Below are 14,893 nucleotides of genomic sequence, written 5' to 3'. Positions count from 1 at the left end.
AGTTTCCCTCATATCATTCTTACAAGTTTGCTTAAGCTGTTCTTCTTCTTTTATTTTTTTAAAATTTCTCTCCTCTTCCCCCTGCCACCAGTTGTCTGTGCTCTATGTCTATTTGCTGCGTGTTCTTCTTTGCCCATTTCTATTGTTGTCAGCAGCACGAGAATCTGTGTTTCTTTTTCTTTGTTGAACCATCTTGCTGTGTCAGCTCTGTGTGTGTGCGGCGCCATTCCTGGGAAGGCTGAACTTTCTTTGCGCTGGGGCTCTCCTTACAGGGTGCACTCCTTGCATGTGGGGCTCCCCTACACAGGGGACACCCCTGTGTGGCACTGCATTCCTTGCATGCATCAGCACTACACATGGGCCAGCTCCACACAGGTCAAGGAGGCCTGGGGTTTGAACCGTGGACTGCCCGTGTGGTAGACGGATGCCCTAACCACTGGGCCAAGTCTACTTCCCCATTCTTCTATTAGTCCTTGGATGTTAGCACATGATTCTTCAAAATCAGAATTCAGAGTTTTCTTGAAACCCACCATGATGTGTTGCCTTATCCTATTTGAATTTTTATCTCCCATCCGTCCCTTCAATTAAGAGAATCAGATACCCACATCCGAATTCTACCTCCCACTTTCCAGCTATGTGCTCCAGCAGTTTCCCCATCTACCCAATAGGATGATGATTCTTTCAGTTTCCTATTTCTACTGTAACAAATGAACAAGTCAGGGGCCTAAAACAATGCAAATTTACCTTACAGTTCTATTAGACAGAAGTCCAAGGAGTCGGCAGGGCTGTGGTCCTTTCTGATGGCTCTAGAATCTGTTTTCTTGCCTCTCCCAGCTTCTAGAGGCTGCCTGAGTTCCTTGGCTCACGGCCCCTTCCATTTTCAAAGCCAGCAGTGATGGGTCGAGTCTCTCATATCACATGGCTCTGACGCTGGCTCCTCTGCCTTTGTCTCCCATCTTTTAAGGACCCTTTTACTTGGCTGGGCTCGCCTGGCTAGTTCAGGGTTACTTCCCTATAGTAAGATCAGCTGATTAGTAACCCCAATTTCCCCAGCCTTGTAACCTTACATATTCACGGGTTCTGAGGCAGGACACGGACATCTTGAGGGCCGGGGAGCATGTTTCTCTGCTCACCACCATGAGAGTTAATACCTGCCTCAAAAGGTTGTCTCAGGACTGAATGGAACTAAGTATATTAAGAACTTAAAGGGAAGTGGACTTTGGCCCAGTGGTTAGGGCGTCCGTCTACCACATGGGAGGTCTGCGGTTCAAACCCTGGGCCTTCTTGACCCGTGTGGAGCTGGCCCATGTGCAGTGCTGTGTGCTGTGCCACACAGGGGTGTCCCTGCATAGGGGAGCCCCAGGCACAAGAAGTACGCCCATAAGGAGAGCCGCCCAGCACGAAAGAAAGTTCAGCCTGCCCAGGAATGGCGCCACACACACGGAGAGCTGACACCACAAGATGACGCAACAAAAAGAAACACAGATTCCTGTGCTGCTGACAACAACAGAAGTGGACAAAGACCACACAGCAAACAGACACAGAGAACAGACAACTGGGGAGGGAGGAGGGGAGAGAAATAAATAAACCTTAAAAAAAAAAAAAAAGAACTTACAGCCCCACACCCAGTACACACTTAATAAATGTTACCCATTATTACCTTATGATATGCATAATTTTATAAGCCCTTTCAGCAAATACGGTCCCAGCCACAAGAATATACTTCTTATTCTTAGCCTAACCTTTCCGAGATCTGTGTCCCCAAAATCGTGACAAGCACTGCTTTCTTTTCCAACTATAAAGTCCAATACAACTCCCCCAAGGTTCCTGATGCTTCCACGTCACCAGCCTGTCTTCCATATCAAGGCAGATTTGGCGCTAGCAAGCAGCAATTTCCACTCTGCTTTCCCTACCTTCTAGAGGATGGGGTGGCCAGCAAGACCAGCAGAGCACCCATCACTGAGGTTTCCATCACACTCTTTGGCCTGGGTCCATGGTCTGTGTCCGGGCACCTTTATTAGCCTCCACCTGCAGCATAACTCTAGAATATGCTCAGCTTATCTGCATGTCTATCCAGCAGATCTCCGAAGCCAGCCTTACAGAAATCCCAGGGTCCAGATGGATGAATATGGTTTTTATTAGAGCAGACTCCGTCCTCTGGAGGATGTGTCTTCTGAAGGTATTCCTTCCACTGTCACGGGCCAGTAGGAGTCATATCACATTGAGTCAAGCGATTCTGCAGAGACCGTGCTTTACAGTTGGACATGGAGCCACATGAGTTCCCACCGTTTATTTTACTTGATATCACGGGTCCTGATGTCAGATTTTTTTTTTTCCTTTTCTTTTTCAATACTACCAGTAATATTTTCCCCCTAGCGTATGGTCAGGTCAGACGGCTGGTCTCATGATGGACACTCCCCACTCTTTTCGTGAACTGCACCCTCAGGAGTCCAAATCCTCCTCACTGCAAGTGCCCTATTTGCATATTCTGGAGGTTTGGGGACAGAGACTTCAGGGTCCGATCAGCCAGCAGCCTCGGGGCCAGCCTGCGGTCAGTGATAAGTCAGAGGTCAGCGGGAAACTTGGATCTGGACAGAGCTGCAAGGGGCAGAAGTCGTGGGCGGGGGCAGTGGCTGACGGTGCCCGGGCAGGAGGACGCCTGGTGAAGGCTGCACATGTTCACCTCCCACAGCCTTTTCTCAGTCTCTTCCCAGCTGCACACTAAGACATACCACCTGTACCCTCAGGCCACTACATTTCTGGTCCAGAACGTCAGTCTTTAATGAACGGTGCCGTACCTTTCCGGAGAGCCTCCTTCCTGCTCACCGGGGCAGGCAACTGAGCTGTAGGAAGGCAGTGGAAAGCCAAGAGCCCAGCCATCACAGGCCCCTCCTCCCTCAGGAGATCCCCTCCTGCTGGCCCGCTGCCCTTCTTTCCAGGAAGGAAAGGCTGGGTTGCATCCTCCCGTTCCCGAGGCTCTTGACAAGTTCCTTCTGTTACCCCAGCAATCTTATTGTCTTCCTGGGCTCCCTCCCAGGGTTTTTATTGCATCTGAGAACACTCCTTCTTTGATAATAATGCCAAGGGAGGAAGGAGAGCACCTTCTGCCCATTCACCTTCCTTTTGCGTGGGAAGGAAGATACAGCACCCCCACACACCTCAGTTACCCAGGCCCCCCCCACCTCAGGCTCCCAGGCCCCAACACTCCCCCCACCCCCCAAACTCGGGCGCCAGTTCAGAGCTCCCACCAGTTCTGAGGTCTCCCGTCCCTGCCCTCATGCAGTTCTCAGATCTTCAAGAAGCAAGCAGCGCCTCTTGGCTCTCTCGGAACACTCCCCAGCAAATCTGCCTGCCCCTGCATGTTCTTCTGTTTATGTGGCTCCTCGATCAAGGGTGTGCCTTGGTAACCCCATTAATCCCAATCTTTGACTAACTACATCCTCTCCCTACCCAACCGTGCCAGGCAATCATCTGACTCTGTCCTCAACAGCAGCTGGAGGTGGGGATTCCTAATTTGGGTCAATTTCTGGGGCCTTGTCATAGATATTATGTACGAATTAAAGGTTTTCTATGTTTATTTTATGGTTAGAGAGATAATGGGGGAAAAAAACCCACAAATGTAAATAAATGCTGAACAATTATGCTGAAAATGGCACAAGTAAGCTTCCTAAGAGCCTCTCACCAAAAAGAAAATACTGTGATTAAATAAAGAGCAATCATTCTGACAGTGCGTGTAAGGGTAAAGAGGAAACCCAGAGTATTATATTTAGCAGATAACAGTTACATAAATTTTAACTAAAAGCTCTGAACTTAAAACATGAATGAATATAGACTGACTACAGAAAAATTATTTGAGGAAAGCTCAGTTTTGCTCTTTAGAAACCACTGTTAATAGATTTACAATTATGTTCCTTATCAATGAAAGGTATTGCGTCTTTTTTTTTTTAAGGATATATATGACGTGCCTAGAGTAAGTAAAATCATAGACAGAAATTAGATTACAGGTTACCGGGAGTGGGAGAGGGAGGAGTTATTGCTTAATGGGTACAGAGTTTCTGCTTTGGGTGATGAAAAACATTTGGTAATGGATGGTGATTATGACAGCACAGAATTGTGAATGGAATCAGTGCCACTGAATTGTACATGTGAAAATCATTAAAACGGGATATTTGGAGTTATATATCTGTTACAATAAAAAATTAAAAAAAAAAAGGATAAATGTCAAGAGAGCTAGCCTTTAAAAACCAGAATTGTTTCAATTTTCGCCTTCAAATTTCTGTAATGCAGGGTCCTTTATCATCCCATGAGTTGGACTAAAAGACTTTATCAATTTTGTACGGATTAGAGGGCATCAGTGAGGACCACGCGGTCTTCTGTAAACCAGATCTAACAACAAGGTCTGTGCGGCACCCTCCTCCCAGGGCCTGCCTCTGACCACCCATTCCAGGGGAGCTGCTTGCCAGGTCTCAGGGGCGTGGGGAGGAGCGCGTCCTCGGGGACCCCAAGTGGCCTTACAGCTCTGGCCCCGACACTGTGGGGCTGAATGGAAGGACCTAATTCAATCATAAGAAAGCTGGCAACAGTGATTCCCATCCATTCGCTGTCAGGACTTAAGTTTCAACCACAGTCATTTTCATTTCATTTCCCAAAAGAGCAAACGAAGAGCTGGAGACACATACACTGGAATCTGACCCAGTGCAGAGGAAAACCCTGGAGGCAGTGCTGTGACGCTTCTCTCCTGGAGTGGCAGAGGAAGCACCAAAACAGAGTTTGGGCACAGATCTGGCGGGATTTGCTTACCAGGAACATACGGCCCTGGTGAACAAAGCAAACAAAACCCGACAGAGCCAAGAAGTGAAAGGAAGAAAACACCAACTGTCTTTCTGGTCAAAGTTTTCTATGAAACTGTATTTGCGTACCCTTAAAAATGCAGCTTGCTGTTGGTCTAAACATGCGGCCAAGCCTCCGGTGGCTTTCGGGAGCATTAGTCTATACTGATGCCTTTTGGCGATTCTGGCGGGGTAGGGTGGAACTATTTTGTTGGAAAAGGTTCCACCAGGTCCTATGGGTTTCACTGCTGGGGTCTAACATTAAGCTCTCCCTCCCCACTCCATCACTCCCCCCACTCCTTCACCCCGCCTCCTCACTCCATCAGTCCCCCTCCCCGACTGTCACCCCGCCTCCCCACTCCGTCACCCCGCCTCCCCGACTCCGTCACCCCGCCTCCCCGACTCCGTCACCCCGCCTCCCACACGGAAAGGTCTCCTGTGTGGTACCTGCCGTTCCTGGTGTCGTGCTGCCGCATGTTCTTGATAAAATGAATCTTCTTAAAGTTCTTTGGTCTGGGTGAACCTGAGAGAGTCCGACATCTGAAAAATAAAGTCATTTAGAAAACAGTCAGTTGTCTGGCAGACAGCTGAGAAAATGCCACACAAAGACAGGAAGGAAGGACGGCAAATGGCTGGAGTCACCCCCAGGCAGGCAGAAGTGAGCAGAGACAACCGAGACAATTCTGTGGGTGCCAGGAAGTGTTCAGAAAAGCCAGTGGCAGACAACTTCCTTGATAATACCGAGCTGTTCTATTTGGGTCCCCAGAAATGCCAGCGAATGAAAACCTATTGTACCCACTTATAAATACATTATTATTGCTATTTTAAAAGAATGCTCCTGTATCAAAACAGTAAAAGGAACAGAAAACTGCACATTTCAAGATTGAGGGAAAAAAACTGGAAAATTCAGTTTAAAAACAATCCCAAATATTTGGGTTTTTTTTTTCCTTAGCAGGATTTTGGCCTTAATTACCTGAACAATTGTTTCAACTCCACACTTGACTATGCCTGGGAAGTCACAGCTTTCATTTGAATGAGAATCAGAGACCCAGCTAGTGGCTTTTTTTAAAGATAAATTTTAAATAAATATTTGTTCAACTAAAATGAGTTGGATTAAAAATACTTCCCCTGTAATATAGACATTTCTTTGTGCTACAGGACAGACAGAACAGACCACAGAAGAGGCCTTATTTGTGGACAGTACTTCCAAGGTTAGCTGGAATATTCTATTTTCTATTCTACGAAACTCCCTCCCCCCCCCCCAAAAAAAAAAAAAAAAAGCAAAGCAAAAAAACCCTATAAACAGAAATCTGAAACCTGGTCTTTTCTTGAGACAGGGAGCTGTACCTTTTCTATTTTGGTGTTTGCTACCAAAATTTTGTGTTTCTTTAAGCCTTCCTGACCCTGAGCCCCCAGCAGGCCCTGCCTTCCAACAGGGTCCCCGTGATCTTAGGCTTCAGAAAACGAGTCCTGGAGCAGCAGTGCTCACCTTCCCAAAGTTCCAAACTTGGAGGCATCCACTAAAGCTGAGGTTTCCTGGACAAGAAGAAACCCTGTAACATCAGAGGAAGTTACTTAACCTCTGAGCCCAATAATCTCATCTGTGTGAACCGGGGATACTAACACTCACCTGGCAGGGTTTTTCCAAGGGATAAATGACGTAGATAAGGTCTCTGGTGCACAGCAGACCCTGAATCATTGCTAGTTCCCTTCTTCCTATAGCCCTTCTTGGAAAACGAGGTGCATTACTTTAGTTTATGAGCTCAGTATTCACAGTTGGCGTTCATGGCTACATCTGCCAAACTTGAAACAATGGGAAGAGTGGCAGGGATGGTGGGGAGCGTTTTTTTATTATTATAATATAAAAGTTTCTTTCTCCTTATAGGTGGTCATTTTTGAAGTGCTTGCCAGTGCATGTCCTTCCAGAAGGGAAGGTGAGAACGTCATGTAGGAACAGAGAAAAAGGTTTGGGGTAAGAAGCATCGCCCTTACGCTGTCCCCAAATGTAAAGAATCGGCAGTTTCCCCCCACACCCAAAACGGTGATGGACTGTGTAGGCGCAATGGGGCCCGGAAACGTCAGCAGTTTTCATCTGTTCCTCAGAGACCCGGCTGTAAGCTCCCAGAAGGGTTCCTCAGTCCAGAGCCTTCACTTTGGGGGACTCCTGATCTGAGGGTCTTCGGGCCTGGGGCAGGGGTGAGGCCTGCTCCCTGCAGGGGGGCAGGAGGGGCCAGGGGCACTCCCTTCCCACTGGCAGTGAAGACAGCAGTGCCCCTGCCCCCCCCCCCCTCGCCCCACAGGCAATGCCTCGGGAGGGCCTAGAAGTCTAGGTTTCTGGACCGGGCCAAGGCTTGGGGGTGTGCTTGGACCCTCACCCCACTTCCCTCCACACCAGAGCTCCTGGCCACCAGTCTGCGGGAGTGTGCAAGAGCCAGGCCGTGAGTTGGCTCAGGTGGGACCCAGGGTTCTGGCAAACTCTGGCACCCCAAGGCCCCCAGCAAGGGATCTCAGCACAGAGGAAGGGCGACGGCCGAGCAGCTGCCACCTCCTGCGCCTTCAGAAAGAGGTGCTACTGCCCTCCAGGTTGGAGTGCCAAATCTCCGGTGGGAGAGAAGTCAGCTTAAGGGCCACAGGTGGCGACTGTGCCAGCAGGGAAAGGAGGCTGTTGCAGGAATCCCTTTGACAGCTGCAGCAGGCGGCACCCACCAACCTGGACAGTCTGGAAAATCCTGGGCAGGTGCTGATGGCCACCACGTTGGCCACAGAAGAACCAAGGTTTCCTGGATGCCGAGCAGAGATGTCCTACATCTCCTTATTTCTAGGATACCAGATAACCACCAGGCAGGTGGGAACTCTTCCCTCCAACCCCTATCATTGTAAATGCTCAATTCTTGGAGATTTGGGCAGTGCAGAGGTAAAACAAACAAACCACAATGTGCAAGAGAAAAGCAACACCCTTAAATGGATGCTTTAACAAAGGTCCTTTATTTCGCTATCAGCACCCAATTCTAACTGCATAAAATATTAATCTAGCCCTTCATTCAGCAAACTGCTGTTCTGTTTTGTTTGTTTGTTTTTTAAGCACTCCCACCAGGGGATCTAGGAAATGGTTTAAAAGAACTGTGGTGCTGGCAACAATTGCCAAGGAAACCTGAATTCTGAGTGTCCAGGTTGTAGCAAGTTAAACAAAGAATTAATTAATTTCCAAGCCACCTGCAGGAGCATGTAAATACCATTTACAAACATACATTTTAAGTGAATCAAAATTAAAGTAGGACAGAATTAAATTAAGAACTCATTTAATGAAAGATTAGCTATTTCTCGTTAGCACTGATTACAGGATACACTTAATTATGCAAAAGGTTTTTAACAGATGCCTTGGAGCCACTTGTTCAACGTGCTAAGTTTAAAAGCAAGTTTGGGAGATTGTTGGGTATGTGGTTGAACTATAATGTTGAGAAACTCTTTAGAAAATGTAAGAAGGAAGGGTTACTTGTTTAAGGTGCTTAATCGGGGCATCTGGCACAGGGGCAGGCTTCTAGGGAGAATGTGAGTGCTCATCTTGTCATAGTGTGTTATATCATTGGGTGAAGACCCACACAGTGACTGGGAAGGTGTACCCCCATCCTGGGGAGGCCTTATGTTCTCAAACAGAGGGAAGGGCGTCTCTCGAGAGCATGGGTGGCTCAGCCCAACGGGGGAGGACAGTCTAGTGTGTCAAGCCCTCAGCATTGTAGCAAGTATCTATGAATCTGTTTCTTCAAGCAGTGAAGCTTGGTTGTCACTGTGGGCCCTGACAGGAGGGGGAAAGAGGAGTAGAATAGATGGAAGTGGGGGTAACTGGGGGACAATGGAAGTATTCCACAAAGTCATCCAAGGATGGATATAGACATGTTAAATTTCACCAAAAATTTATAAAAGTGCTTAGTCTAAAATGTTAAAACATAATGTAAACCATAAAGTAACTAAAAATTTAGAAAAGTGTACAGTCTAAAATATAAACCATAACGTAAACTGAAATGGAACCATGGTTGGTAGCTATGTTTCAATATCTGTACATCAGCTGTAGCAAATATAACATGAACATGTAAATAGATCATTGCTGGTGAAGGGAGTAAAGGGTTTGATGTTGGATATATGGGAGTCCCCTATATTGTATTTGTGACTTTACTGTGATCCAAAACTCTTTTGAAGACAAAATTTTAAAAAAATGTTTTTAAATGCTGTTGATTATTATTGGGATTGCATTAAACCTGTAGATTACTAAATATCTTAATGATATTTAGTCTTCCTATCCATGAACAGGGAATATTCTTCCATTTATTTATGTCTTTTTTAAATTTCCTTTACAAAATTAAAAATTAAAAAAAATTATGTAGACACTGAGGAAGGAATGAAAGGGATTGCCTTGCTACTGTACATACAGGGCAACACCTATTAGAGTGATGAAAGGCAAAACATCAAAAATGAAATTTTATATTTTTCATTTTTTAATACCCTAATTTATTTTTTACTTTATTTTAGTCTTTCTAAATTAGTATGTATTCTATTTCTAATCTTTAATCCTATCATTACTATTTCATTTTCCTACTAATTGAATTTGGCAATATATTAGGCTTCATTTTTTAAGACATTTTGGATCACAGAGGGGTCCACTATGGCAGGGGAGGAGCATTGGTGTGAGGTATTATTAATGGGGAACACATGGTTGGGAGGGAGTTCTCCAGGGCATGTATATAGGGTATATAAAAATGTTAGGACATTCGTTGGATATTGTCATAGTAAGTAGAGTTACAAATGACAGCTGAGGGAGTGCCAAGTTCCTAGCCAAGGGAGCTCTGTCACATCCTCCAATGAAACAGCAACAATCCCCCAAGTGCAAGGGCAAAGACCAGTGAAGAAGGATGGTCCAATGAGCCCTTAATACTGATGACTATGCTTATGAGCCTGTGTGCCTGAAATTTGAACTAGACCTAGAGCTGCAGGATATCTAAGAGTTATCTCTTGAGAGCCTTCATTTTGCTCAAATGCAGTCACTCTCTAAGCCAAATGCAGCATGTAAATGCATTACCTTCCCCCAGCATGGGGCACGACTCCTGGGGATGAGCCTCCCTGGCACTGAGGGATTACTACCAATCACCAGCCAGTGATGCAACTATAAAAAGATCTTGAATAAAAAGGGGAAATGGTAAAGACAAATGAGTTTACATGGCTAAGAGACTTCAAAATGAGTTGGGAGGTCATCAGAGGGGTTGTGCTTATGCATTTCTCAGCAGGATCCCAGAGACAGCCAAAGTAGATAAAACCCAGGTATACTAGTGCTCCTGAGGGCTATGGAGACACACAGGTTCTATAGTCATGGCAGATGACTCTGGAGTTCAGTGCCTTGTCAGTGGGCCCTACTTTGGAATTTGTGCTCCTGAGTGTGATAGAGTTGGACTCCAATGTGACCTTTTTACACATGCCTCTTCTGTCACTTTTACTGAACCTGTGGTTGGTGCTAGGGTTGATGTACACTTGGGAGACTTGAATCTCTGGACTGGCCACATGCCAGCCTGGGCCCTGAGCCTCAGCAGAGTTGCAACACCTACTGTCTGGTTTGTTGGACTTACCCAGGTTGGCTAACAGGGAGTTGAAGATTGTCAACCACCACACCAGGGAACCGAGAGTATCTACAACTGCAAGCAGGAGAATTGCATCCACCAGTGATGTTGGACCTAAGCCCCCTCTCGATTTAGAGGTGGAGTGGACATCATGATCCCAGGGTCCACAGGATGGAGGAATAACATATGGATTAGAGCAGGCTTAATAATTCTATAGTAGAATACCAGTGTGACTCTAACAATGGAAGAAATTGTATCATTGATGTGGAGACAGTGGCCACGGGAGTTGCTAAGGGCCAGGAGACAGAAGAAGAGAAGTGATGTGGGGGCACTTTCGGGACTTGGAGCTGTCCTAAATGTTATTACAGGGACAGCTGCTGGACATTATATATCCTGCCATAACCCACTGAATAGACTAGGGGAGAGTGTAAACTACAATGTAAACTATAATCCATGCAGTACAGCAGTACTCCAAAATGTATTCACCAAATGCAATGAATGTGCCACAATGATGAAAGAGGTTGTTGATATGGGAGGAGTGGGGGGCGTGGGTGGGGAGTGGGGTATATGGGAACCTCTTATATTTTTAAGATAACAGTTTTTGTGATCTATGTATCTTCAAAAAAAAAAAAAAAGACAATAAAAAATGAAATGAAATGAAAGAAAATAAAAATAAAATAAAAGCAAGCCTGGCTAATAGCCTTCTACTCCCTCAGTTCCCAAAACACTTCAGTGTCATTATTGGTACATTCATGTCACAGAATTGAGGGGCTGGAAAGATATGCCAATTTGGCCCTCCCATTTCACAGATGGGGAAACCAAGTCCCCAGAGAAGCGTCGTGAACTTTCCAAGGCCATATGATTAGTTAAAAGAATCAAGCCAAGACCTCAGCTCTCTTGACACCTAACACACTGTCCTCATCTCTCTGCCGTGCTAATTTCATTTCTAGGAACAAGTTTTTCTAAGTAACTACTGGAACATTTTTTTTGTTTTAATTCAATAAAGGTCATTTGGCTAAATAAAAACTTCAAAAACAGCTCAAACTCCTTCAATGTCTAACTTATTTTTTTTAAGGCTATATTTAAAGAATTGTTTTAAATTAAGCATAGTACTCTATTAAGTGAGTTGAAAGAAACTCCTAGTTAGGGCAGAAAAGCCATTTTTATTGCACTGTACCATCACAGGGTTTCAAAGCACAGAGGAGCAGCCTGGGGTGATCACCAGAGGGAGGGTGCAGGAAGACAGGGTCCCCAACCAAGAACACATCCCCTCATCCTGAGGCATAACAGCCCTGGACTGGAACCCCTGCGGCTGGAATAAAGTTTCTCAGCCCATGCCTGAGTCACCTGGTCCTTCCCACATCCTGCTACCATGGTGCTCATTTGACCACACCTTCCACAGCCTCTGAAATTCCAGGGCCGTTTCAGTCCTATTTATTGATTTTCTTGTTTGCAGCAGGGGTGTGGGAGAGTGTCAGAACCTTACCTGCTCTAGCACCACAGCCCCACAGCGCCCACTAAGAATGCATCTCCCAGTTTTGGACCCAAGCTGTCTCCCCAGTTTGACTGTGAACGTAGCTTTTTGTACGGCTCCGGCAGACTGCCTGGCAGAGCAGGGAAGAGCTGTCTCCCAGCATCTGATAATGACCATGAGAAGAACGTTCGTGCCGAGCTACGCTTATCGTGCTGATATGTGCCATGTATCCTAAGATGTGTTCAGGAGTTCCACGTGTGCTCAAAGCTATGCAAGTCTTCAAAAGTGGAAACCAGGTTGTTTGGCCTTGACCTTGGAAGTGTGTTGGTGCCCAGATTCCCCATCACCCAAAGCCTTTGATGAGACCCAAGCCTGTCTGCCTTCACCTGGGCAGAGCCTGTGGGCAAGACTTCCAACCTTGGGGCCAAGCCCCACCTGTGGTAAGCTACCCTCCACGCCAGCAGCCTCCCAGATGCAGAGGGAGGAGCCACGCCCCAAGTCCCCACCAGCCGTGGGGCACAGATACGGGTTTACAGGATGGCGGATACGTGGCCAACAGGAACTCCCTGCAAAGCCACAGCCCCCCACCTTCCCATGGCGGCCCCACCGGCAGGGGGAACCTCCATATGCTGCTGGAACCAGCTGCAGTGAGGATGGCGTGAGCTCCAATAGGTGAGCTCCTGCTCCTCCACTCCAGGAGGGCCTGGCTGGACAGGGTGAAGGTGAGCGCAAGGCTGGAGGAGAAAAGCCTGCCGTGAGGCTGGGGACCCATCACCCATCCCCCTGAAAATTGGCTCGCAAGCCCTTTTCCGATGCTGAGGGACAGTCGGAACACTCTGAGGCCCTGGGGGGACGGGGGGGGGGGGCACTGACAATCCTCCTACTTGTGTATGCCCAGCACTGAGCCAGGGTGGGATTTCACGGCCAGTTCATGGGAAGTTCCAGTTGCCATGGCTGCTGGAGATGAAGTTCAGAACAAGTCACGGCTGTGCTGTTCTTTGGGGGAAGAGCTGAGGAAAAGGACTGGTTTTTCCTCACTCTCAAAATGAGAAGGCACTGAACAGGAAGCCACCAAGGAGAAAAACACCCACAATCATACACCAACTGGGCTTATCCTAATACACAATCGGTGTGGCAGTTTGGTATTGTTTATGAATTTCAAAAATAGATATTGGACTGTGTTTGTAAACTGGTCTGTTCCTTTGGGCATATTAGATTATATTCGACTCAAAAGGTTTCGCTTTTACTTTATTAAATCAAGATTAGGGCTTTTATTTGACCATGTCATTAGGGCAACTCAGCTTGAGTCACCACTGACAGCTAGCCTGCAGCTGTGGGCTGTATAAATGGATGCTCAATCAAAGACAGGGAAGTGAACACATGGAGGAGAATACAAAGAGGTGAGTTTTTGACACTGGAGACCTTTAGAGAGAGCCAAGTGGCTTGCCTGACAGTTCTCAGCTGGCCCTGTGGAAAGAGCAGAGCAGCTGAACCTGGGAAGAGAGAAGAGACTTACGCCAGCCTACAGCTGAGATCAGAAGAAGCTGGGACCATGGAGCCTTAAGAGGAAGAGGAAGGCTGAACCCTGGCAGACATCGCCCACCATCTTGCGTCAGCACATGGCAAAAGATTTTGGGTGAGAAAGTACGTCTTCTGGTATATTGAGCTGGACTCTTTAGGGCCTGGTAACTCTAAGCTTCTACCACAAGTAAATACCCTTTTTATAAAAGCCAACAGATTTCTAGTATTTTGCATCAGCACCCCTTTGGCTGACTAATACAATCGGGATTTCACCATTTTCTATTTCCAGTGGTCCTCAGAGCTGGGGTTCCAAACCAGGAGTATGTTCCATAAGCCCCAGGGTATCAGACTATCACTTTTACATTTAATTCTGGACATAAAGAACTTTCCCCCCAAAACCACCCTGTGCTACAGCAAACTGTTCGCATGCATATAAATGCAACTGAAGTTTACCTCCGTAGGGGGGCGTTCTCTTCGATGTCTTCTAGCGTGTCCAGAGAGGACCTCTGGGAGATGAGGCGACGTCTGCAGAAAAAGGAAAAGGAGCTAGTTTTAAAAAACAGACCAGACAGTTCTGTAAGTACAAAACTGGCCTAAAGAGAAAAATTCGTTACAAAAAATGACAGACAACAGCGATCTTTAAGGGGATGCTGGGCCCCACCGTGCACAGTCAACGCCAGCCCGACCTGGCCTTGCTGAACCCTGAGCACTTTAGGGCCTCCTTGTGACCACTCGGGAATTTACTAACCCTTTCTATGTTGCAATTTCCCCGAAAGACAAAAAAGAACAAGGTGCCTCTTGTAACGTGAAGTATAACTGGACCACTGGGTGCGGTTTTTCTTCAAGCATTAGACAACAGCATTAACTATTCAAATGCCCCAGATTGGAGCCAGGCAACAGATAAAATAAATACTAATTTGGAAACCACATTTGACAAACCCCTTAAAATCATTAGGGTGCAAATTTTTTAAAAAGTCATATGGGTGCTGCTGCCTGCTTTTCTTGGTGTCTGCATGGCCGTAATTTCCAAAGCAACTAGAAGCAAGGAAGAAATGAATCCTTTGGGAGAGTTTCTCCCGACCAGTAAGAATAAATACCGGGTAATGATTAGGTAAAATACTAACTCTCTCAGGCTGCTAAAGAATTGCAAACCTCCTGTCAGAACCTCCTCAGTCTAGTTTCTTTTGTCATTAACCAAAATTAACTGTTTCAAGGGGGCAGTTTGTATTAAGTTTAAATCAATCCATTTGAAACTTGGACCACCATTTCATAGTAAATTATTTTTGGCGGCAGGGGATGGATAGAAAAAATCTGGTTCTTCACCTCGAAAAGGATTAGGCCAAATTACGAGAATAACCCTATTCTGCATTACACCTGACAAAATTTAGGTTAAGAACATGCAATTATAACCATGTTCATATTCTTAAAACACTCTTGTTTTGTTTTGTTTTGGGGGTACTTTTTCT

At 46.3% G+C, this 14,893-nt stretch overlaps 1 protein-coding gene across 1 annotated transcript in view; it reads right to left on the bottom strand.

Moving 5' to 3' along the window:
• Positions 1-14,893, bottom strand: part of CABLES1 (Cdk5 and Abl enzyme substrate 1) — a 111,556-nt gene that overhangs the window by 53,443 nt on the left and 43,220 nt on the right. Inside the window, 2 exon segments of the mRNA XM_058277543.2 lie at positions 5,277-5,369; positions 13,881-13,952. Coding sequence (XP_058133526.1) covers positions 5,277-5,369; positions 13,881-13,952 — 165 coding nt within the window.

The sequence above is a fragment of the Dasypus novemcinctus genome, chromosome 16 (genome assembly GCF_030445035.2).
Source record: "Dasypus novemcinctus isolate mDasNov1 chromosome 16, mDasNov1.1.hap2, whole genome shotgun sequence".
In the NCBI taxonomy this organism is placed as follows: Eukaryota; Metazoa; Chordata; class Mammalia; order Cingulata; family Dasypodidae; genus Dasypus; species Dasypus novemcinctus.
Note: the sequence above shows the minus strand (reverse complement) of the source record. Positions and strands in the feature narration are given on the sequence as shown.